The sequence below is a fragment of the Hydra viridissima genome, unplaced genomic scaffold (genome assembly GCF_058129835.1).
Source record: "Hydra viridissima isolate aposymbiotic clone 2 unplaced genomic scaffold, HvirCarnegie_v1 scaffold_5, whole genome shotgun sequence".
NCBI classification, from domain to species: Eukaryota; Metazoa; Cnidaria; class Hydrozoa; order Anthoathecata; family Hydridae; genus Hydra; species Hydra viridissima.
Genome location: NW_028324304.1, coordinates 640,774 through 661,300, shown reverse-complemented (window position 1 = coordinate 661,300; position 20,527 = coordinate 640,774). Strand labels below are relative to the sequence as shown.

Here is a 20,527-nt window from a genome sequence, read left to right as displayed (position 1 = left end):
GGATTACACACAGACAAACACGCAAGTGTAAAAAACGGAAATTTTTTTTTTTTTTTTTTTTTTTCGTGCTGCCGCTTTTTTGTTTGTTTTTTTTTGTTTTGTTTTGTTTTTGTTGCTGCTGCTGATGCTAATGCCGTCACTGCTGCTTAACCTCGCTCTTTGTTTTTTTCTCCGCTAAATATACTTTTTTGCTGAAATCCTAAGGGAGCTAAATTCTTACGGAGGCGCTTAAATCTTCTTTGTTATTTTCCTACAGCCTATAGATGGTCGCCAATCTGGGCACGTGCGTGTTCACTTTTTATTCAAGTTACGTTGGATCCTTTCAAAACTTGGAATCTTGAACATGCACGTGACCTGTGAGGTAACCGAACTGTTTTTTCTCCCTCAGGTTATAACTTAAAACGTTTCAAAGATGGCGTGTAAACCCCACCATGTATTTTTTTGTAACGGGATGCGTGTGCTCTTTTTATCCCCTAACAGCTTTAAAAAGAGATTTTGAACCCCCCTCCCCTCCCTTCCTTACACACACACACACACACACACACACACACACACACTTCTTTATATTCTCCTTAGTGTGTTTAAGCTCATGCCGTCATGTTTTTAACAGATGTGTGGCTATGAAAATAGCCTTTATTTTTTATCTTGTGTTCAGAGTACCGTTTATTTGGCTGCTGGTTTTGGAACCTTTTCGTTCTTCTTGGGAAGCAAAACGGCTTGTATGTTTGGCAGCACACCGCCACTGGCTATAGTAACACCTGACAACAACTTGTTCAACTCTTCGTCATTGCGAACAGCTAACTGTAAGTGTCGAGGAATGATTCTAGCTTTCTTATTGTCACGAGCAGCGTTACCGGCCAACTCCAAAATTTCGGCGGAGAGATACTCCAAAACAGCAGCTAAATAGACAGGTGCGCCTGAACCGATGCGATTGGCGTAGTGTCCTTTGCGCAAAAATCGGTGAACACGACCGACTGGAAACTGAAGTCCGGCTCTGAACGATCGAGTCTTTGCCTTGGCTTTAGCTTTTCCTCCTTTTCCACGTCCTGACATTTTAATTTCTTACACTGAGAAACAACGAGAGACAACCTAGAGATATTTGTGCGCGCTTTGAAATCAACTTACAAAATTCCTTTTTCTTATCAAAAACATTTGGTCTCGAACTGCACTTTTTTTAACGAATAGAAAAACTCCGTCAAACAATGCGCAAATTAGTTAATCTTTGAAGAACCAATGAGCTTGCGAGAAACAGAAATGTTCTCGAATTGGAGACCACAACTGCGCTTTATATAGGAAGTGATTCGGTTGCTTGTAATTTCAAATTTCAATTCTCTAAAACTCGTCGACATGTCTGACGCTCCAAAGGCCGGAGGAAAACAAGCGCCCAAGGTGGCCAAAAAGGGGGAAAAACGCGCTGGTAAGAAAGGCGGCAAGATCGCTGGTACTGGAGACAAAAAGCGCAAGAGAAAGAGGCGAGAATCCTACGCCATTTACATTTACAACGTCTTGAAGCAAGTTCACCCTGATGTTGGTGTTTCTTCCAAAGCGATGAGCATCATGAATTCTTTCGTCAACGACATTTTTGAAAGAATCGCTTCAGAAGCTTCACGACTAGCCCTCCAAAACAAGAAATCAACCATCTCTTCGCGTGAAATTCAAACAGCTGTGCGCCTCTTACTTCCCGGTGAGTTGGCCAAACACGCAGTGAGCGAAGGCACCAAGGCTGTTACTAAGTACACCAGCAGTAAATAGATGGAGCGCTATCTAAACGGCTATTTTCATAGCCACACATCTTGTAAAAGCATTGTACGCATTAGAACGCCTTAAATTGTAGTAGAGAGAAAGTACTTAAAATGCAATAGCTAGGCAGCCATTGTTTGCTCGTTTTAAATTGCGACACCGCGTCTAAAGAGCGAGCGCTTTTCTAGACTTGCTTTTTTTGATGTTTAAACGTATAGCTTTTGCATCCACTTTGGATACAAAAAGTTATTACAGTAGGTAAACGCGTGAGAAAATCTTTCAACAACTACTTGAGCGCCACCTTTTTGCTTTTGATCAAAACCTTAGCCCTTATGACCCACCCATCGTTATTATTTGCTGCTACTACCACACTTTTGCTCCTTTTTTCTTTTTTCTTTTTTTTTTTTTTTTTCAAATGTATTGCGCGCATCTTTAGGAAATCAGACTTAAAGCAGCGCTTTAGATAAAAATCACCTTTCTAGCCCGATGATGGTGAGCAAAACACTTTATGTGTCAAGCGTCTACTCTAAACACTCAGTTAAACTATGCCTCGCTAAAAAACATTACTTAGAAATCAATTCAATTGCTTTTCATTTCGATTGAAACAAACTGAAACTGGTAAACTAAACCGTTTTTACACACCCCCTCTGCTTATCGCGGTGCAGCGTTCAAGTTCTAGATTGCCTATTAACGTTTAAAACAGATGTGTGGCTATAAAAATAGCCGTTTTTGATTGCTGAGGTGTTCCCCTTTTAACCACCAAAGCCGTACAATGTGCGACCTTGTCTTTTTAATGCGTAGACAACGTCCATAGCGGTGACTGTCTTTCTCTTGGCATGCTCTGTGTATGTTACAGCGTCGCGAATAACGTTTTCCAAAAAGACTTTTAGAACGCCTCGAGTCTCCTCGTAGATAAGTCCAGAGATACGCTTAACACCACCGCGACGAGCTAGACGACGTATGGCGGGCTTTGTGATTCCTTGGATGTTATCACGTAAAATCTTGCGATGACGCTTTGCGCCTCCTTTTCCAAGTCCTTTTCCTCCTTTACCGCGACCAGACATGATTAAAATTGTTTGAAGTTCAATTACTGTCTTTTTGCGTTTCTTTTTGTTTTTATTATGCGCTGGAAGCGCGACTTTTACCCTACATAGATGGAAACATCTTCGTCAAACAACCAATCGCAACGGTCCTTCGTCAAAAAGCCATCTGAACCAAAAAAACAAAAAAAAAAAAAACCAAAACAAACTGCCTTGTTTTTAACGCGCGTTTTCGCATTTAACGCTTTTATCCGTTCGCAAACAGAGCAGAAAAGTTTCTTTTCGGAATTCCACTACGTCGACCTGTCTTTGAAGTGTTTAAAAAAGCAGAAATTGTAGAGGCGAGACAAACGCGCTCTCTTTTCCCGTAGCCAAAAAACACGCCTACGTGGCCTTAATGCCTTATTTTGCATTTGTACTTGAACCAATCAAAGAGCACTTTCTTAGCACCAATCAGAATGCAGCTTTAAGTCGCGGCAAAGTCTAAAAATGTCAACAAAACGCGTTAAATTGAAAAACTTCAAAAGTTCAACTTAAACTGATAAGTGTAAGCGTAACTTACAATGGCCCGCACAAAACAAACAGCTAGAAAATCTACCGGCGGTAAAGCACCGAGAAAGCAGCTGGCAACAAAAGCAGCAAGAAAGAGTGCCCCGGCTACCGGCGGAGTAAAGAAACCCCACAGATACCGACCCGGTACCGTAGCTTTGAGAGAGATCCGAAGATACCAAAAATCGACAGAGCTCCTAATCAGAAAACTACCCTTCCAGCGATTGGTTCGCGAAATAGCTCAAGATTTCAAGACTGACTTGCGTTTCCAAAGCACCGCCGTCATGGCCTTACAAGAAGCTTCAGAAGCCTACTTAGTGGGTCTCTTCGAAGATACCAACTTGTGCGCCATCCATGCAAAGCGTGTCACTATTATGCCAAAAGACATTCAGTTGGCGAGAAGAATCAGAGGAGAGCGAGCTTAAAAAATGGTGCTTCTAAACAAAACGGCTATTTTCATAGCCACAAATCTGTTAAAAACGTTGTCGGCTTAGTGCCTTAAAACAAAACAAAACAAAAAAAAAAAACAACAAACAAACAAACACAAAGTAAACAAGTTCTACGCCTGGAACTTTGTTTTTAGAAAGATGTGTGGCTATGAAAATAGCCGTTTGACAAAAAGCGGGGTAGGTTAGGTTATTTCTTTTCCACTTTTGCGATGGTTTTCTTGGCTGCAGCTTTCTTCTTAGGTGTCGCTTTCACTTTCTTTACTGCGGGCTTTTTAGCAACCGGTTTCTGGGCGCTCTTTTTTGCGGGAGTCACTTTTTTCTTAGGAGTAGCTTTTTTCACTTTCTCTTTTTGTGCGACTTTTTTCACTGACGCAGCTTTCTTTTTTGGCGTGCTCTTCTTTTCAGCAGGCTTCTTTACTTCTTTGGCTTCTTTTTTGTGCTTCTTGGCGACTGCAGCAGGCTTCTTTAACGGTTTGGGCTTAGCTGCAATTCTAAAAGAACCCGACGCGCCAGTTCCTTTCACTTGTACGAGCTCGCCAGCAACCACCATGCGCTTTAAATTAATCTTGACTTGCGAATCGACGTTTTCACCCACCTTGTTGTTGGCCTTGACGTGCTTGGCGATAGCTTGTCTTGACGACCCTTTGCGTTCTTTAAGCGAATTAATAGCATCGACAATCATCGCCTTGTAGGGAGCATGATCAGCAGGCTTTTTAGGCGCAGACTTCTTTGTGGCCTTTTTCGGAGATGCAGCTTCAGTCATTTTTTTTTTGTCGTGTTTCAGAGAAACGTTGCGTTCGTTTTTATAAAACTTCTAGATGTTTAGATGTTTTTATTTTTCAAGCGGAGTTTTATGCGGACTGTCGAGGAGACTTTTTTTTTTTTTTTTTTGCTCCACCGTCAGACTGCAAAGTGTGTTTTCGTGTTGACAGGCAAACCTCCACAGCTCGCGTCTCTCGCTCTCTTAAAGCTTCATTAGTTTTGAAATCTTCTAAAGAATAGTGACGCTTTGTAAATTGCGGCGTTTCGGTGCCACAGCATGTTAGAAGCGAAAGGTATCGCATCAAAACATCGAAAAAATAGTCTTTAAAAGCAATCGAGTGCGCGCATGGCCAAATAACATCAGCGCTACTTACTCTGGACAAAGCAGCTTAATTTCATCAAGAAACTGAACCATATGGCTTCCCAAAAAAGCTTATGCCAATCTCTTCTAAGCATTTGGTACCATACAAACTCAATAGAGGCGAAGGGCACAAACACGCGCGATTGCTGGAATATTTAATGCGTTAGCAACGCGTACTAACGACGATTTTTAGTTCAGACCAATTCTTTTTCTAAACACAGAGACACAACAAAGAACATTCCATGAAAAAGGAACACTATGTTGTGCTTATTCGTGTTCGTTAACAAAAACGATCGAAGGCTAAAACTGCGATAACGCAGTCAACATATATAAAGTCGCGGACACTAGAAAAAAAGGAAAAACTTAGCAACCTGAAAGTTCTGGACATCGTAAAAAAAAAAAATAAATAAAAAATAAAATTCATTATGGAAGGTAACGGTAAAAAAACGTTTGAGGAGATAAGAGAATGAGTGACGAATGCACAATACGGGGTCCATTCGGTTCTTCGTCTTCATAGTCATCGTTCGAGCGAAGCTTGGTGTTTTCTTTACAATTGTGCAGTCTTGGGAAGGCATGCAACTTTTGTTCAAGTTCATAAAGGCAAAACTGAATTAGAATATGGCGATTTTAAAAGATGCTCTACATTTCCGTTTGCTTTTCAAAGTGCAAATTTCGCTTTTGATTTCATGCGCTCATAACTGGCATTTCAAAAATGACACTTTAACACTCGTGAAAAGTGAATTTGGCGGCTTTTGCATGATGCAAAGTTATTAAAATCGCGCGAGGCATCAGTTATAAGGTGTTCACAACCGAAGTTATTGCAGATCAATTCCATCTCTCGTTTTTTCATTTTCAGAAAAGTTCATTTTTCTCCGCTTTATAACATCATAACCATTAGGCTTAGCTGCTTTAGCCTTAGCGAGGTCCTTGACATTAGAAAAGCACCAGTTGGAATTTTATTTTTGCTAAAAATAAAGGCTAACAAATGCAACAGAAATATCTATCTTGCAAGGAACTCGTTCATAATTGAAAAACAAATACAAAGTCAGCTACTTAGTTAGTTAGTTAGTTAGTTAGTTAGTTAGTTAGTTAGTTAGTTAGTTAGTTAGTTAGTTAGTTAGTTAGTTAGTTAGTTAGTTAGTTAGTTAGTTAGTTAGTTAGTTAGTTAGTTAGTTAGTTAGTTAGTTAGTTAGTTAGTTAGTTAGTTAGTCTCTCAGTGAGTTAGTTGGTTAGTTAGTTAGTTAGTTAGTTAGTTAGTTAGTTAGTTAGTTAGTTAGTTAGTTAGTTAGTTAGTTAGTTAGTTAGTTAGTTAGTTAGTTAGTTAGTTAGTTAGTTAGTTAGTTAGTTAGTTAGTTAGTTAGTTAGTTAGTTAGTTAGTTAGTTAGTTAGTTAGTTAGTTAGTCAGTTAGTTAGTTAGTTAGTTAGTTAGTTAGTTAGTTAGTTAGTTAGTCTCTCAGTGAGTTAGTTGGTTAGTTAGTTAGTTAGTTAGTTAGTTAGTTAGTTAGTTAGTTAGTTAGTCTCTCAGTGAGTTAGTTGGTTAGTTAGTTAGTTAGTTAGTTAGTTAGTTAGTTAGTTAGTTAGTTAGTTAGTTAGTTAGTCTCTCAGTGAGTTAGTTGGTTAGTTAGTTAGTTAGTTAGTTAGTTAGTTAGTTAGTTAGTTAGTTAGTTAGTTAGTTAGTTAGTTAGTTAGTTAGTTAGTTAGTTAGTTGGTTAGTTAGTTAGTTAGTTAGTCAATCAGTTAGTTAGTTAGTTAGTTAGTTAGTCAGTCAGTTAGTTAGTTAGTCAGTCAGTCAGTTAGTTGGTTAGTCAGTCAGTTAGTTAGTCATTCAGTTAGTTAGTTTGTATCTTAGTTAGTTTGTTAGGTACTAAGTTAGGCAGATACGTGAAAAATGACGATAGATGACGATAAATGAGGACAATAATTAAAATGTAGCTACTTTGTAAAATCTTATTACTTTAACTAAAGTTTTAGTACTTTGTTAAAATAGCATGAGAACTAACGCTACCCCACAAGCTTTTTAAAGTTCTTTTTTAAGGTTTCAGCAACCCATCCGACGTTGCGAGAAACACCTGATAGTTACTGTGAAAAAAGGTATTGGCCAACAACTCGACTGTCGCGTTTTATTCTTTCCGGGGTTTTAGGGACGGGTCATTTAGAAAACAAAATGTAAAAGAACTAGAGCGTCGTAACTTTGTTATATGTTGAGTTTTGTGCCCGTCGCAAGTTTGACGTGTTTTAATTGAAGGAATGTTTAGTTCTAGCTTTACGTTTTTTTCCTTTAATGTAAAATAAAGGGTTGTCTGCGCATGCTGTGATTTTTGTTTCGACTTTGTCAAGTGTTATGACTTTGATCATTTGCTTTATTTCGAAGTGTCTCAAGAGTGTGTCAGCTTGGAGTATGTATGAGTTTTCGACAGCGGACGTCTTTGTCTTTACCCCTCTTGTTTGTTAGACATGACGTGCAATGACCCGTTCACTTCTTTTCGTTGACGTTTTTTTTCGCATTTCAAAAAACTACTGACCAAGAGAACGTGCGCAGAAGAAAAATGACAAGGTAAAACCAACAACAAAAAACCATGCAATTAAGGATTACACACAGACAAACACGCAAGTGTAAAAAACGGAAATTTTTTTTTTTTTTTTTTTTTTTCGTGCTGCCGCTTTTTTGTTTGTTTTTTTTTGTTTTGTTTTGTTTTTGTTGCTGCTGCTGATGCTAATGCCGTCACTGCTGCTTAACCTCGCTCTTTGTTTTTTTCTCCGCTAAATATACTTTTTTGCTGAAATCCTAAGGGAGCTAAATTCTTACGGAGGCGCTTAAATCTTCTTTGTTATTTTCCTACAGCCTATAGATGGTCGCCAATCTGGGCACGTGCGTGTTCACTTTTTATTCAAGTTACGTTGGATCCTTTCAAAACTTGGAATCTTGAACATGCACGTGACCTGTGAGGTAACCGAACTGTTTTTTCTCCCTCAGGTTATAACTTAAAACGTTTCAAAGATGGCGTGTAAACCCCACCATGTATTTTTTTGTAACGGGATGCGTGTGCTCTTTTTATCCCCTAACAGCTTTAAAAAGAGATTTTGAACCCCCCTCCCCTCCCTTCCTTACACACACACACACACACACACACACACACACACTTCTTTATATTCTCCTTAGTGTGTTTAAGCTCATGCCGTCATGTTTTTAACAGATGTGTGGCTATGAAAATAGCCTTTATTTTTTATCTTGTGTTCAGAGTACCGTTTATTTGGCTGCTGGTTTTGGAACCTTTTCGTTCTTCTTGGGAAGCAAAACGGCTTGTATGTTTGGCAGCACACCGCCACTGGCTATAGTAACACCTGACAACAACTTGTTCAACTCTTCGTCATTGCGAACAGCTAACTGTAAGTGTCGAGGAATGATTCTAGCTTTCTTATTGTCACGAGCAGCGTTACCGGCCAACTCCAAAATTTCGGCGGAGAGATACTCCAAAACAGCAGCTAAATAGACAGGTGCGCCTGAACCGATGCGATTGGCGTAGTGTCCTTTGCGCAAAAATCGGTGAACACGACCGACTGGAAACTGAAGTCCGGCTCTGAACGATCGAGTCTTTGCCTTGGCTTTAGCTTTTCCTCCTTTTCCACGTCCTGACATTTTAATTTCTTACACTGAGAAACAACGAGAGACAACCTAGAGATATTTGTGCGCGCTTTGAAATCAACTTACAAAATTCCTTTTTCTTATCAAAAACATTTGGTCTCGAACTGCACTTTTTTTAACGAATAGAAAAACTCCGTCAAACAATGCGCAAATTAGTTAATCTTTGAAGAACCAATGAGCTTGCGAGAAACAGAAATGTTCTCGAATTGGAGACCACAACTGCGCTTTATATAGGAAGTGATTCGGTTGCTTGTAATTTCAAATTTCAATTCTCTAAAACTCGTCGACATGTCTGACGCTCCAAAGGCCGGAGGAAAACAAGCGCCCAAGGTGGCCAAAAAGGGGGAAAAACGCGCTGGTAAGAAAGGCGGCAAGATCGCTGGTACTGGAGACAAAAAGCGCAAGAGAAAGAGGCGAGAATCCTACGCCATTTACATTTACAACGTCTTGAAGCAAGTTCACCCTGATGTTGGTGTTTCTTCCAAAGCGATGAGCATCATGAATTCTTTCGTCAACGACATTTTTGAAAGAATCGCTTCAGAAGCTTCACGACTAGCCCTCCAAAACAAGAAATCAACCATCTCTTCGCGTGAAATTCAAACAGCTGTGCGCCTCTTACTTCCCGGTGAGTTGGCCAAACACGCAGTGAGCGAAGGCACCAAGGCTGTTACTAAGTACACCAGCAGTAAATAGATGGAGCGCTATCTAAACGGCTATTTTCATAGCCACACATCTTGTAAAAGCATTGTACGCATTAGAACGCCTTAAATTGTAGTAGAGAGAAAGTACTTAAAATGCAATAGCTAGGCAGCCATTGTTTGCTCGTTTTAAATTGCGACACCGCGTCTAAAGAGCGAGCGCTTTTCTAGACTTGCTTTTTTTGATGTTTAAACGTATAGCTTTTGCATCCACTTTGGATACAAAAAGTTATTACAGTAGGTAAACGCGTGAGAAAATCTTTCAACAACTACTTGAGCGCCACCTTTTTGCTTTTGATCAAAACCTTAGCCCTTATGACCCACCCATCGTTATTATTTGCTGCTACTACCACACTTTTGCTCCTTTTTTCTTTTTTCTTTTTTTTTTTTTTTTTCAAATGTATTGCGCGCATCTTTAGGAAATCAGACTTAAAGCAGCGCTTTAGATAAAAATCACCTTTCTAGCCCGATGATGGTGAGCAAAACACTTTATGTGTCAAGCGTCTACTCTAAACACTCAGTTAAACTATGCCTCGCTAAAAAACATTACTTAGAAATCAATTCAATTGCTTTTCATTTCGATTGAAACAAACTGAAACTGGTAAACTAAACCGTTTTTACACACCCCCTCTGCTTATCGCGGTGCAGCGTTCAAGTTCTAGATTGCCTATTAACGTTTAAAACAGATGTGTGGCTATAAAAATAGCCGTTTTTGATTGCTGAGGTGTTCCCCTTTTAACCACCAAAGCCGTACAATGTGCGACCTTGTCTTTTTAATGCGTAGACAACGTCCATAGCGGTGACTGTCTTTCTCTTGGCATGCTCTGTGTATGTTACAGCGTCGCGAATAACGTTTTCCAAAAAGACTTTTAGAACGCCTCGAGTCTCCTCGTAGATAAGTCCAGAGATACGCTTAACACCACCGCGACGAGCTAGACGACGTATGGCGGGCTTTGTGATTCCTTGGATGTTATCACGTAAAATCTTGCGATGACGCTTTGCGCCTCCTTTTCCAAGTCCTTTTCCTCCTTTACCGCGACCAGACATGATTAAAATTGTTTGAAGTTCAATTACTGTCTTTTTGCGTTTCTTTTTGTTTTTATTATGCGCTGGAAGCGCGACTTTTACCCTACATAGATGGAAACATCTTCGTCAAACAACCAATCGCAACGGTCCTTCGTCAAAAAGCCATCTGAACCAAAAAAACAAAAAAAAAAAAAACCAAAACAAACTGCCTTGTTTTTAACGCGCGTTTTCGCATTTAACGCTTTTATCCGTTCGCAAACAGAGCAGAAAAGTTTCTTTTCGGAATTCCACTACGTCGACCTGTCTTTGAAGTGTTTAAAAAAGCAGAAATTGTAGAGGCGAGACAAACGCGCTCTCTTTTCCCGTAGCCAAAAAACACGCCTACGTGGCCTTAATGCCTTATTTTGCATTTGTACTTGAACCAATCAAAGAGCACTTTCTTAGCACCAATCAGAATGCAGCTTTAAGTCGCGGCAAAGTCTAAAAATGTCAACAAAACGCGTTAAATTGAAAAACTTCAAAAGTTCAACTTAAACTGATAAGTGTAAGCGTAACTTACAATGGCCCGCACAAAACAAACAGCTAGAAAATCTACCGGCGGTAAAGCACCGAGAAAGCAGCTGGCAACAAAAGCAGCAAGAAAGAGTGCCCCGGCTACCGGCGGAGTAAAGAAACCCCACAGATACCGACCCGGTACCGTAGCTTTGAGAGAGATCCGAAGATACCAAAAATCGACAGAGCTCCTAATCAGAAAACTACCCTTCCAGCGATTGGTTCGCGAAATAGCTCAAGATTTCAAGACTGACTTGCGTTTCCAAAGCACCGCCGTCATGGCCTTACAAGAAGCTTCAGAAGCCTACTTAGTGGGTCTCTTCGAAGATACCAACTTGTGCGCCATCCATGCAAAGCGTGTCACTATTATGCCAAAAGACATTCAGTTGGCGAGAAGAATCAGAGGAGAGCGAGCTTAAAAAATGGTGCTTCTAAACAAAACGGCTATTTTCATAGCCACAAATCTGTTAAAAACGTTGTCGGCTTAGTGCCTTAAAACAAAACAAAACAAAAAAAAAAAACAACAAACAAACAAACACAAAGTAAACAAGTTCTACGCCTGGAACTTTGTTTTTAGAAAGATGTGTGGCTATGAAAATAGCCGTTTGACAAAAAGCGGGGTAGGTTAGGTTATTTCTTTTCCACTTTTGCGATGGTTTTCTTGGCTGCAGCTTTCTTCTTAGGTGTCGCTTTCACTTTCTTTACTGCGGGCTTTTTAGCAACCGGTTTCTGGGCGCTCTTTTTTGCGGGAGTCACTTTTTTCTTAGGAGTAGCTTTTTTCACTTTCTCTTTTTGTGCGACTTTTTTCACTGACGCAGCTTTCTTTTTTGGCGTGCTCTTCTTTTCAGCAGGCTTCTTTACTTCTTTGGCTTCTTTTTTGTGCTTCTTGGCGACTGCAGCAGGCTTCTTTAACGGTTTGGGCTTAGCTGCAATTCTAAAAGAACCCGACGCGCCAGTTCCTTTCACTTGTACGAGCTCGCCAGCAACCACCATGCGCTTTAAATTAATCTTGACTTGCGAATCGACGTTTTCACCCACCTTGTTGTTGGCCTTGACGTGCTTGGCGATAGCTTGTCTTGACGACCCTTTGCGTTCTTTAAGCGAATTAATAGCATCGACAATCATCGCCTTGTAGGGAGCATGATCAGCAGGCTTTTTAGGCGCAGACTTCTTTGTGGCCTTTTTCGGAGATGCAGCTTCAGTCATTTTTTTTTTGTCGTGTTTCAGAGAAACGTTGCGTTCGTTTTTATAAAACTTCTAGATGTTTAGATGTTTTTATTTTTCAAGCGGAGTTTTATGCGGACTGTCGAGGAGACTTTTTTTTTTTTTTTTTTGCTCCACCGTCAGACTGCAAAGTGTGTTTTCGTGTTGACAGGCAAACCTCCACAGCTCGCGTCTCTCGCTCTCTTAAAGCTTCATTAGTTTTGAAATCTTCTAAAGAATAGTGACGCTTTGTAAATTGCGGCGTTTCGGTGCCACAGCATGTTAGAAGCGAAAGGTATCGCATCAAAACATCGAAAAAATAGTCTTTAAAAGCAATCGAGTGCGCGCATGGCCAAATAACATCAGCGCTACTTACTCTGGACAAAGCAGCTTAATTTCATCAAGAAACTGAACCATATGGCTTCCCAAAAAAGCTTATGCCAATCTCTTCTAAGCATTTGGTACCATACAAACTCAATAGAGGCGAAGGGCACAAACACGCGCGATTGCTGGAATATTTAATGCGTTAGCAACGCGTACTAACGACGATTTTTAGTTCAGACCAATTCTTTTTCTAAACACAGAGACACAACAAAGAACATTCCATGAAAAAGGAACACTATGTTGTGCTTATTCGTGTTCGTTAACAAAAACGATCGAAGGCTAAAACTGCGATAACGCAGTCAACATATATAAAGTCGCGGACACTAGAAAAAAAGGAAAAACTTAGCAACCTGAAAGTTCTGGACATCGTAAAAAAAAAAAATAAATAAAAAATAAAATTCATTATGGAAGGTAACGGTAAAAAAACGTTTGAGGAGATAAGAGAATGAGTGACGAATGCACAATACGGGGTCCATTCGGTTCTTCGTCTTCATAGTCATCGTTCGAGCGAAGCTTGGTGTTTTCTTTACAATTGTGCAGTCTTGGGAAGGCATGCAACTTTTGTTCAAGTTCATAAAGGCAAAACTGAATTAGAATATGGCGATTTTAAAAGATGCTCTACATTTCCGTTTGCTTTTCAAAGTGCAAATTTCGCTTTTGATTTCATGCGCTCATAACTGGCATTTCAAAAATGACACTTTAACACTCGTGAAAAGTGAATTTGGCGGCTTTTGCATGATGCAAAGTTATTAAAATCGCGCGAGGCATCAGTTATAAGGTGTTCACAACCGAAGTTATTGCAGATCAATTCCATCTCTCGTTTTTTCATTTTCAGAAAAGTTCATTTTTCTCCGCTTTATAACATCATAACCATTAGGCTTAGCTGCTTTAGCCTTAGCGAGGTCCTTGACATTAGAAAAGCACCAGTTGGAATTTTATTTTTGCTAAAAATAAAGGCTAACAAATGCAACAGAAATATCTATCTTGCAAGGAACTCGTTCATAATTGAAAAACAAATACAAAGTCAGCTACTTAGTTAGTTAGTTAGTTAGTTAGTTAGTTAGTTAGTTAGTTAGTTAGTTAGTTAGTTAGTTAGTTAGTTAGTTAGTTAGTTAGTTAGTTAGTTAGTTAGTTAGTTAGTTAGTTAGTTAGTTAGTTAGTTAGTTAGTTAGTTAGTTAGTTAGTTAGTTAGTTAGTTAGTTAGTTAGTCTCTCAGTGAGTTAGTTGGTTAGTTAGTTAGTTAGTTAGTTAGTTAGTTAGTTAGTTAGTTAGTTAGTTAGTTAGTTAGTTAGTTAGTTAGTTAGTTAGTTAGTTAGTTAGTTAGTTAGTTAGTTAGTTAGTTAGTTAGTTAGTTAGTTAGTTAGTTAGTTAGTTAGTTAGTTAGTCAGTTAGTTAGTTAGTTAGTTAGTTAGTTAGTTAGTTAGTTAGTTAGTCTCTCAGTGAGTTAGTTGGTTAGTTAGTTAGTTAGTTAGTTAGTTAGTTAGTTAGTTAGTTAGTTAGTTAGTCTCTCAGTGAGTTAGTTGGTTAGTTAGTTAGTTAGTTAGTTAGTTAGTTAGTTAGTTAGTTAGTTAGTTAGTTAGTCTCTCAGTGAGTTAGTTGGTTAGTTAGTTAGTTAGTTAGTTAGTTAGTTAGTTAGTTAGTTAGTTAGTTAGTTAGTTAGTTAGTTAGTTAGTTAGTTAGTTAGTTGGTTAGTTAGTTAGTTAGTTAGTCAATCAGTTAGTTAGTTAGTTAGTTAGTTAGTCAGTCAGTTAGTTAGTTAGTCAGTCAGTCAGTTAGTTGGTTAGTCAGTCAGTTAGTTAGTCATTCAGTTAGTTAGTTTGTATCTTAGTTAGTTTGTTAGGTACTAAGTTAGGCAGATACGTGAAAAATGACGATAGATGACGATAAATGAGGACAATAATTAAAATGTAGCTACTTTGTAAAATCTTATTACTTTAACTAAAGTTTTAGTACTTTGTTAAAATAGCATGAGAACTAACGCTACCCCACAAGCTTTTTAAAGTTCTTTTTTAAGGTTTCAGCAACCCATCCGACGTTGCGAGAAACACCTGATAGTTACTGTGAAAAAAGGTATTGGCCAACAACTCGACTGTCGCGTTTTATTCTTTCCGGGGTTTTAGGGACGGGTCATTTAGAAAACAAAATGTAAAAGAACTAGAGCGTCGTAACTTTGTTATATGTTGAGTTTTGTGCCCGTCGCAAGTTTGACGTGTTTTAATTGAAGGAATGTTTAGTTCTAGCTTTACGTTTTTTTCCTTTAATGTAAAATAAAGGGTTGTCTGCGCATGCTGTGATTTTTGTTTCGACTTTGTCAAGTGTTATGACTTTGATCATTTGCTTTATTTCGAAGTGTCTCAAGAGTGTGTCAGCTTGGAGTATGTATGAGTTTTCGACAGCGGACGTCTTTGTCTTTACCCCTCTTGTTTGTTAGACATGACGTGCAATGACCCGTTCACTTCTTTTCGTTGACGTTTTTTTTCGCATTTCAAAAAACTACTGACCAAGAGAACGTGCGCAGAAGAAAAATGACAAGGTAAAACCAACAACAAAAAACCATGCAATTAAGGATTACACACAGACAAACACGCAAGTGTAAAAAACGGAAATTTTTTTTTTTTTTTTTTTTTTTCGTGCTGCCGCTTTTTTGTTTGTTTTTTTTTGTTTTGTTTTGTTTTTGTTGCTGCTGCTGATGCTAATGCCGTCACTGCTGCTTAACCTCGCTCTTTGTTTTTTTCTCCGCTAAATATACTTTTTTGCTGAAATCCTAAGGGAGCTAAATTCTTACGGAGGCGCTTAAATCTTCTTTGTTATTTTCCTACAGCCTATAGATGGTCGCCAATCTGGGCACGTGCGTGTTCACTTTTTATTCAAGTTACGTTGGATCCTTTCAAAACTTGGAATCTTGAACATGCACGTGACCTGTGAGGTAACCGAACTGTTTTTTCTCCCTCAGGTTATAACTTAAAACGTTTCAAAGATGGCGTGTAAACCCCACCATGTATTTTTTTGTAACGGGATGCGTGTGCTCTTTTTATCCCCTAACAGCTTTAAAAAGAGATTTTGAACCCCCCTCCCCTCCCTTCCTTACACACACACACACACACACACACACACACACACTTCTTTATATTCTCCTTAGTGTGTTTAAGCTCATGCCGTCATGTTTTTAACAGATGTGTGGCTATGAAAATAGCCTTTATTTTTTATCTTGTGTTCAGAGTACCGTTTATTTGGCTGCTGGTTTTGGAACCTTTTCGTTCTTCTTGGGAAGCAAAACGGCTTGTATGTTTGGCAGCACACCGCCACTGGCTATAGTAACACCTGACAACAACTTGTTCAACTCTTCGTCATTGCGAACAGCTAACTGTAAGTGTCGAGGAATGATTCTAGCTTTCTTATTGTCACGAGCAGCGTTACCGGCCAACTCCAAAATTTCGGCGGAGAGATACTCCAAAACAGCAGCTAAATAGACAGGTGCGCCTGAACCGATGCGATTGGCGTAGTGTCCTTTGCGCAAAAATCGGTGAACACGACCGACTGGAAACTGAAGTCCGGCTCTGAACGATCGAGTCTTTGCCTTGGCTTTAGCTTTTCCTCCTTTTCCACGTCCTGACATTTTAATTTCTTACACTGAGAAACAACGAGAGACAACCTAGAGATATTTGTGCGCGCTTTGAAATCAACTTACAAAATTCCTTTTTCTTATCAAAAACATTTGGTCTCGAACTGCACTTTTTTTAACGAATAGAAAAACTCCGTCAAACAATGCGCAAATTAGTTAATCTTTGAAGAACCAATGAGCTTGCGAGAAACAGAAATGTTCTCGAATTGGAGACCACAACTGCGCTTTATATAGGAAGTGATTCGGTTGCTTGTAATTTCAAATTTCAATTCTCTAAAACTCGTCGACATGTCTGACGCTCCAAAGGCCGGAGGAAAACAAGCGCCCAAGGTGGCCAAAAAGGGGGAAAAACGCGCTGGTAAGAAAGGCGGCAAGATCGCTGGTACTGGAGACAAAAAGCGCAAGAGAAAGAGGCGAGAATCCTACGCCATTTACATTTACAACGTCTTGAAGCAAGTTCACCCTGATGTTGGTGTTTCTTCCAAAGCGATGAGCATCATGAATTCTTTCGTCAACGACATTTTTGAAAGAATCGCTTCAGAAGCTTCACGACTAGCCCTCCAAAACAAGAAATCAACCATCTCTTCGCGTGAAATTCAAACAGCTGTGCGCCTCTTACTTCCCGGTGAGTTGGCCAAACACGCAGTGAGCGAAGGCACCAAGGCTGTTACTAAGTACACCAGCAGTAAATAGATGGAGCGCTATCTAAACGGCTATTTTCATAGCCACACATCTTGTAAAAGCATTGTACGCATTAGAACGCCTTAAATTGTAGTAGAGAGAAAGTACTTAAAATGCAATAGCTAGGCAGCCATTGTTTGCTCGTTTTAAATTGCGACACCGCGTCTAAAGAGCGAGCGCTTTTCTAGACTTGCTTTTTTTGATGTTTAAACGTATAGCTTTTGCATCCACTTTGGATACAAAAAGTTATTACAGTAGGTAAACGCGTGAGAAAATCTTTCAACAACTACTTGAGCGCCACCTTTTTGCTTTTGATCAAAACCTTAGCCCTTATGACCCACCCATCGTTATTATTTGCTGCTACTACCACACTTTTGCTCCTTTTTTCTTTTTTCTTTTTTTTTTTTTTTTTCAAATGTATTGCGCGCATCTTTAGGAAATCAGACTTAAAGCAGCGCTTTAGATAAAAATCACCTTTCTAGCCCGATGATGGTGAGCAAAACACTTTATGTGTCAAGCGTCTACTCTAAACACTCAGTTAAACTATGCCTCGCTAAAAAACATTACTTAGAAATCAATTCAATTGCTTTTCATTTCGATTGAAACAAACTGAAACTGGTAAACTAAACCGTTTTTACACACCCCCTCTGCTTATCGCGGTGCAGCGTTCAAGTTCTAGATTGCCTATTAACGTTTAAAACAGATGTGTGGCTATAAAAATAGCCGTTTTTGATTGCTGAGGTGTTCCCCTTTTAACCACCAAAGCCGTACAATGTGCGACCTTGTCTTTTTAATGCGTAGACAACGTCCATAGCGGTGACTGTCTTTCTCTTGGCATGCTCTGTGTATGTTACAGCGTCGCGAATAACGTTTTCCAAAAAGACTTTTAGAACGCCTCGAGTCTCCTCGTAGATAAGTCCAGAGATACGCTTAACACCACCGCGACGAGCTAGACGACGTATGGCGGGCTTTGTGATTCCTTGGATGTTATCACGTAAAATCTTGCGATGACGCTTTGCGCCTCCTTTTCCAAGTCCTTTTCCTCCTTTACCGCGACCAGACATGATTAAAATTGTTTGAAGTTCAATTACTGTCTTTTTGCGTTTCTTTTTGTTTTTATTATGCGCTGGAAGCGCGACTTTTACCCTACATAGATGGAAACATCTTCGTCAAACAACCAATCGCAACGGTCCTTCGTCAAAAAGCCATCTGAACCAAAAAAACAAAAAAAAAAAAAACCAAAACAAACTGCCTTGTTTTTAACGCGCGTTTTCGCATTTAACGCTTTTATCCGTTCGCAAACAGAGCAGAAAAGTTTCTTTTCGGAATTCCACTACGTCGACCTGTCTTTGAAGTGTTTAAAAAAGCAGAAATTGTAGAGGCGAGACAAACGCGCTCTCTTTTCCCGTAGCCAAAAAACACGCCTACGTGGCCTTAATGCCTTATTTTGCATTTGTACTTGAACCAATCAAAGAGCACTTTCTTAGCACCAATCAGAATGCAGCTTTAAGTCGCGGCAAAGTCTAAAAATGTCAACAAAACGCGTTAAATTGAAAAACTTCAAAAGTTCAACTTAAACTGATAAGTGTAAGCGTAACTTACAATGGCCCGCACAAAACAAACAGCTAGAAAATCTACCGGCGGTAAAGCACCGAGAAAGCAGCTGGCAACAAACAGCTAGAAAATCTACCGGCGGTAAAGCACCGAGAAAGCAGCTGGCAACAAAAGCAGCAAGAAAGAGTGCCCCGGCTACCGGCGGAGTAAAGAAACCCCACAGATACCGACCCGGTACCGTAGCTTTGAGAGAGATCCGAAGATACCAAAAATCGACAGAGCTCCTAATCAGAAAACTACCCTTCCAGCGATTGGTTCGCGAAATAGCTCAAGATTTCAAGACTGACTTGCGTTTCCAAAGCACCGCCGTCATGGCCTTACAAGAAGCTTCAGAAGCCTACTTAGTGGGTCTCTTCGAAGATACCAACTTGTGCGCCATCCATGCAAAGCGTGTCACTATTATGCCAAAAGACATTCAGTTGGCGAGAAGAATCAGAGGAGAGCGAGCTTAAAAAATGGTGCTTCTAAACAAAACGGCTATTTTCATAGCCACAAATCTGTTAAAAACGTTGTCGGCTTAGTGCCTTAAAACAAAACAAAACAAAAAAAAAAAACAACAAACAAACAAACACAAAGTAAACAAGTTCTACGCCTGGAACTTTGTTTTTAGAAAGATGTGTGGCTATGAAAATAGCCGTTTGACAAAAAGCGGGGTAGGTTAGGTTATTTCTTTTCCACTTTTGCGATGGTTTTCTTGGCTGCAGCTTTCTTCTTAGGTGTCGCTTTCACTTTCTTTACTGCGGGCTTTTTAGCAACCGGTTTCTGGGCGCTCTTTTTTGCGGGAGTCACTTTTTTCTTAGGAGTAGCTTTTTTCACTTTCTCTTTTTGTGCGACTTTTTTCACTGACGCAGCTTTCTTTTTTGGCGTGCTCTTCTTTTCAGCAGGCTTCTTTACTTCTTTGGCTTCTTTTTTGTGCTTCTTGGCGACTGCAGCAGGCTTCTTTAACGGTTTGGGCTTAGCTGCAATTCTAAAAGAACCCGACGCGCCAGTTCCTTTCACTTGTACGAGCTCGCCAGCAACCACCATGCGCTTTAAATTAATCTTGACTTGCGAATCGACGTTTTCACCCACCTTGTTGTTGGCCTTGACGTGCTTGGCGATAGCTTGTCTTGACGACCCTTTGCGTTCTTTAAGCGAATTAATAGCATCGACAATCATCGCCTTGTAGGGAGCATGATCAGCAGGCTTTTTAGGCGCAGACTTCTTTGTGGCCTTTTTCGGAGATGCAGCTTCAGTCATTTTTTTTTTGTCGTGTTTCAGAGAAACGTTGCGTTCGTTTTTATAAAACTTCTAGATGTTTAGATGTTTTTATTTTTCAAGCGGAGTTTTATGCGGACTGTCGAGGAGACTTTTTTTTTTTTTTTTTTGCTCCACCGTCAGACTGCAAAGTGTGTTTTCGTGTTGACAGGCAAACCTCCACAGCTCGCGTCTCTCGCTCTCTTAAAGCTTCATTAGTTTTGAAATCTTCTAAAGAATAGTGACGCTTTGTAAATTGCGGCGTTTCGGTGCCACAGCATGTTAGAAGCGAAAGGTATCGCATCAAAACATCGAAAAAATAGTCTTTAAAAGCAATCGAGTGCGCGCATGGCCAAATAACATCAGCGCTACTTACTCTGGACAAAGCAGCTTAATTTCATCAAGAAACTGAACCATATGGCTTCCCAAAAAAGCTTATGCCAATCTCTTCTAAGCATTTGGTACCATACAAACTCAATAGAGGCGAAGGGCACAAACACGCGCGATTGCTGGAATATTTAATGCGTTAGCAACGCGTACTAACGACGATTTTTAGTTCAGACCAATTCTTTTTCTAAACACAGAGACACAACAAAGAACATTCCATGAAAAAGGAACACTATGTTGTGCTTATTCGTGTTCGTTAACAAAAACGATCGAAGGCTAAAACTGCGATAACGCAGTCAACATATATAAAGTCGCGGACACTAGAAAAAAAGGAAAAACTTAGCAACCTGAAAGTTCTGGACATCGTAAAAAAAAAAAATAAATAAAAAATAAAATTCATTATGGAAGGTAACGGTAAAAAAACGTTTGAGGAGATAAGAGAATGAGTGACGAATGCACAATACGGGGTCCATTCGGTTCTTCGTCTTCATAGTCATCGTTCGAGCGAAGCTTGGTGTTTTCTTTACAATTGTGCAGTCTTGGGAAGGCATGCAACTTTTGTTCAAGTTCATAAAGGCAA

At 39.7% G+C, this 20,527-nt stretch overlaps 8 protein-coding genes and 3 pseudogenes across 8 annotated transcripts; 5 read left to right on the top strand and 6 right to left on the bottom strand.

Moving 5' to 3' along the window:
* Window positions 1-663: 663 nt before the first annotated feature.
* LOC149887594 (histone H2A, orphon) lies at window positions 664-1,053 on the bottom strand. Its single transcript, XM_090087703.1, has one exon. It carries the CDS (start codon window positions 1,051-1,053, stop codon window positions 664-666), a length of 390 nt encoding a protein of 129 aa, XP_089943829.1.
* A 294-nt stretch (window positions 1,054-1,347) lies between these two features.
* Window positions 1,348-1,752, top strand: LOC149887593 (late histone H2B.L4 pseudogene; annotated as a pseudogene).
* Window positions 1,753-2,492: 740 nt separating this feature from the next.
* On the bottom strand, window positions 2,493-2,804 carry LOC149887592 (histone H4). Its single transcript, XM_090086805.1, has one exon. It carries the CDS (start codon window positions 2,802-2,804, stop codon window positions 2,493-2,495), a length of 312 nt encoding a protein of 103 aa, XP_089942931.1.
* Window positions 2,805-3,343: 539 nt separating this feature from the next.
* Window positions 3,344-3,754, top strand: LOC149887591 (histone H3). Its single transcript, XM_090087702.1, has one exon. The coding sequence runs from the start codon at window positions 3,344-3,346 to the stop codon at window positions 3,752-3,754; it is 411 nt and encodes a 136-aa protein (XP_089943828.1).
* Window positions 3,755-8,148: 4,394 nt separating this feature from the next.
* On the bottom strand, window positions 8,149-8,594 carry LOC149887590 (histone H2A, orphon). Its single transcript, XM_090087700.1, has one exon. The coding sequence runs from the start codon at window positions 8,536-8,538 to the stop codon at window positions 8,149-8,151; it is 390 nt and encodes a 129-aa protein (XP_089943826.1). The 5' UTR covers window positions 8,539-8,594.
* A 238-nt stretch (window positions 8,595-8,832) lies between these two features.
* On the top strand, window positions 8,833-9,237 carry LOC149887589 (late histone H2B.L4 pseudogene; annotated as a pseudogene).
* A 740-nt stretch (window positions 9,238-9,977) lies between these two features.
* Window positions 9,978-10,310, bottom strand: LOC149887588 (histone H4). The gene has a single exon (XM_090086755.1). It carries the CDS (start codon window positions 10,287-10,289, stop codon window positions 9,978-9,980), a length of 312 nt encoding a protein of 103 aa, XP_089942881.1. The 5' UTR covers window positions 10,290-10,310.
* Window positions 10,311-10,828: 518 nt separating this feature from the next.
* On the top strand, window positions 10,829-11,239 carry LOC149887587 (histone H3). The gene has a single exon (XM_090087699.1). It carries the CDS (start codon window positions 10,829-10,831, stop codon window positions 11,237-11,239), a length of 411 nt encoding a protein of 136 aa, XP_089943825.1.
* Window positions 11,240-15,633: 4,394 nt separating this feature from the next.
* LOC149887586 (histone H2A, orphon) lies at window positions 15,634-16,079 on the bottom strand. The gene has a single exon (XM_090087698.1). The coding sequence runs from the start codon at window positions 16,021-16,023 to the stop codon at window positions 15,634-15,636; it is 390 nt and encodes a 129-aa protein (XP_089943824.1). The 5' UTR covers window positions 16,024-16,079.
* A 238-nt stretch (window positions 16,080-16,317) lies between these two features.
* Window positions 16,318-16,722, top strand: LOC149887585 (late histone H2B.L4 pseudogene; annotated as a pseudogene).
* Window positions 16,723-17,462: 740 nt separating this feature from the next.
* Window positions 17,463-17,795, bottom strand: LOC149887584 (histone H4). Its single transcript, XM_090086756.1, has one exon. The coding sequence runs from the start codon at window positions 17,772-17,774 to the stop codon at window positions 17,463-17,465; it is 312 nt and encodes a 103-aa protein (XP_089942882.1). The 5' UTR covers window positions 17,775-17,795.
* Between the last annotated feature and the right edge of the window lie 2,732 nt (window positions 17,796-20,527).

Excerpts from the sequence above, each read along its gene's own strand:
- LOC149887584 (XM_090086756.1), bottom strand. The coding sequence starts at position 17,774 with ATGTCTGGTCGCGGTAAAGGAGGAAAAGGACTTGGAAAAGGAGGCGCA.
- LOC149887591 (XM_090087702.1), top strand. The coding sequence starts at position 3,344 with ATGGCCCGCACAAAACAAACAGCTAGAAAATCTACCGGCGGTAAAGCA.
- LOC149887587 (XM_090087699.1), top strand. The coding sequence starts at position 10,829 with ATGGCCCGCACAAAACAAACAGCTAGAAAATCTACCGGCGGTAAAGCA.
- LOC149887590 (XM_090087700.1), bottom strand. The coding sequence starts at position 8,538 with ATGTCAGGACGTGGAAAAGGAGGAAAAGCTAAAGCCAAGGCAAAGACT.
- LOC149887594 (XM_090087703.1), bottom strand. The coding sequence starts at position 1,053 with ATGTCAGGACGTGGAAAAGGAGGAAAAGCTAAAGCCAAGGCAAAGACT.
- LOC149887592 (XM_090086805.1), bottom strand. The coding sequence starts at position 2,804 with ATGTCTGGTCGCGGTAAAGGAGGAAAAGGACTTGGAAAAGGAGGCGCA.
- LOC149887586 (XM_090087698.1), bottom strand. The coding sequence starts at position 16,023 with ATGTCAGGACGTGGAAAAGGAGGAAAAGCTAAAGCCAAGGCAAAGACT.
- LOC149887588 (XM_090086755.1), bottom strand. The coding sequence starts at position 10,289 with ATGTCTGGTCGCGGTAAAGGAGGAAAAGGACTTGGAAAAGGAGGCGCA.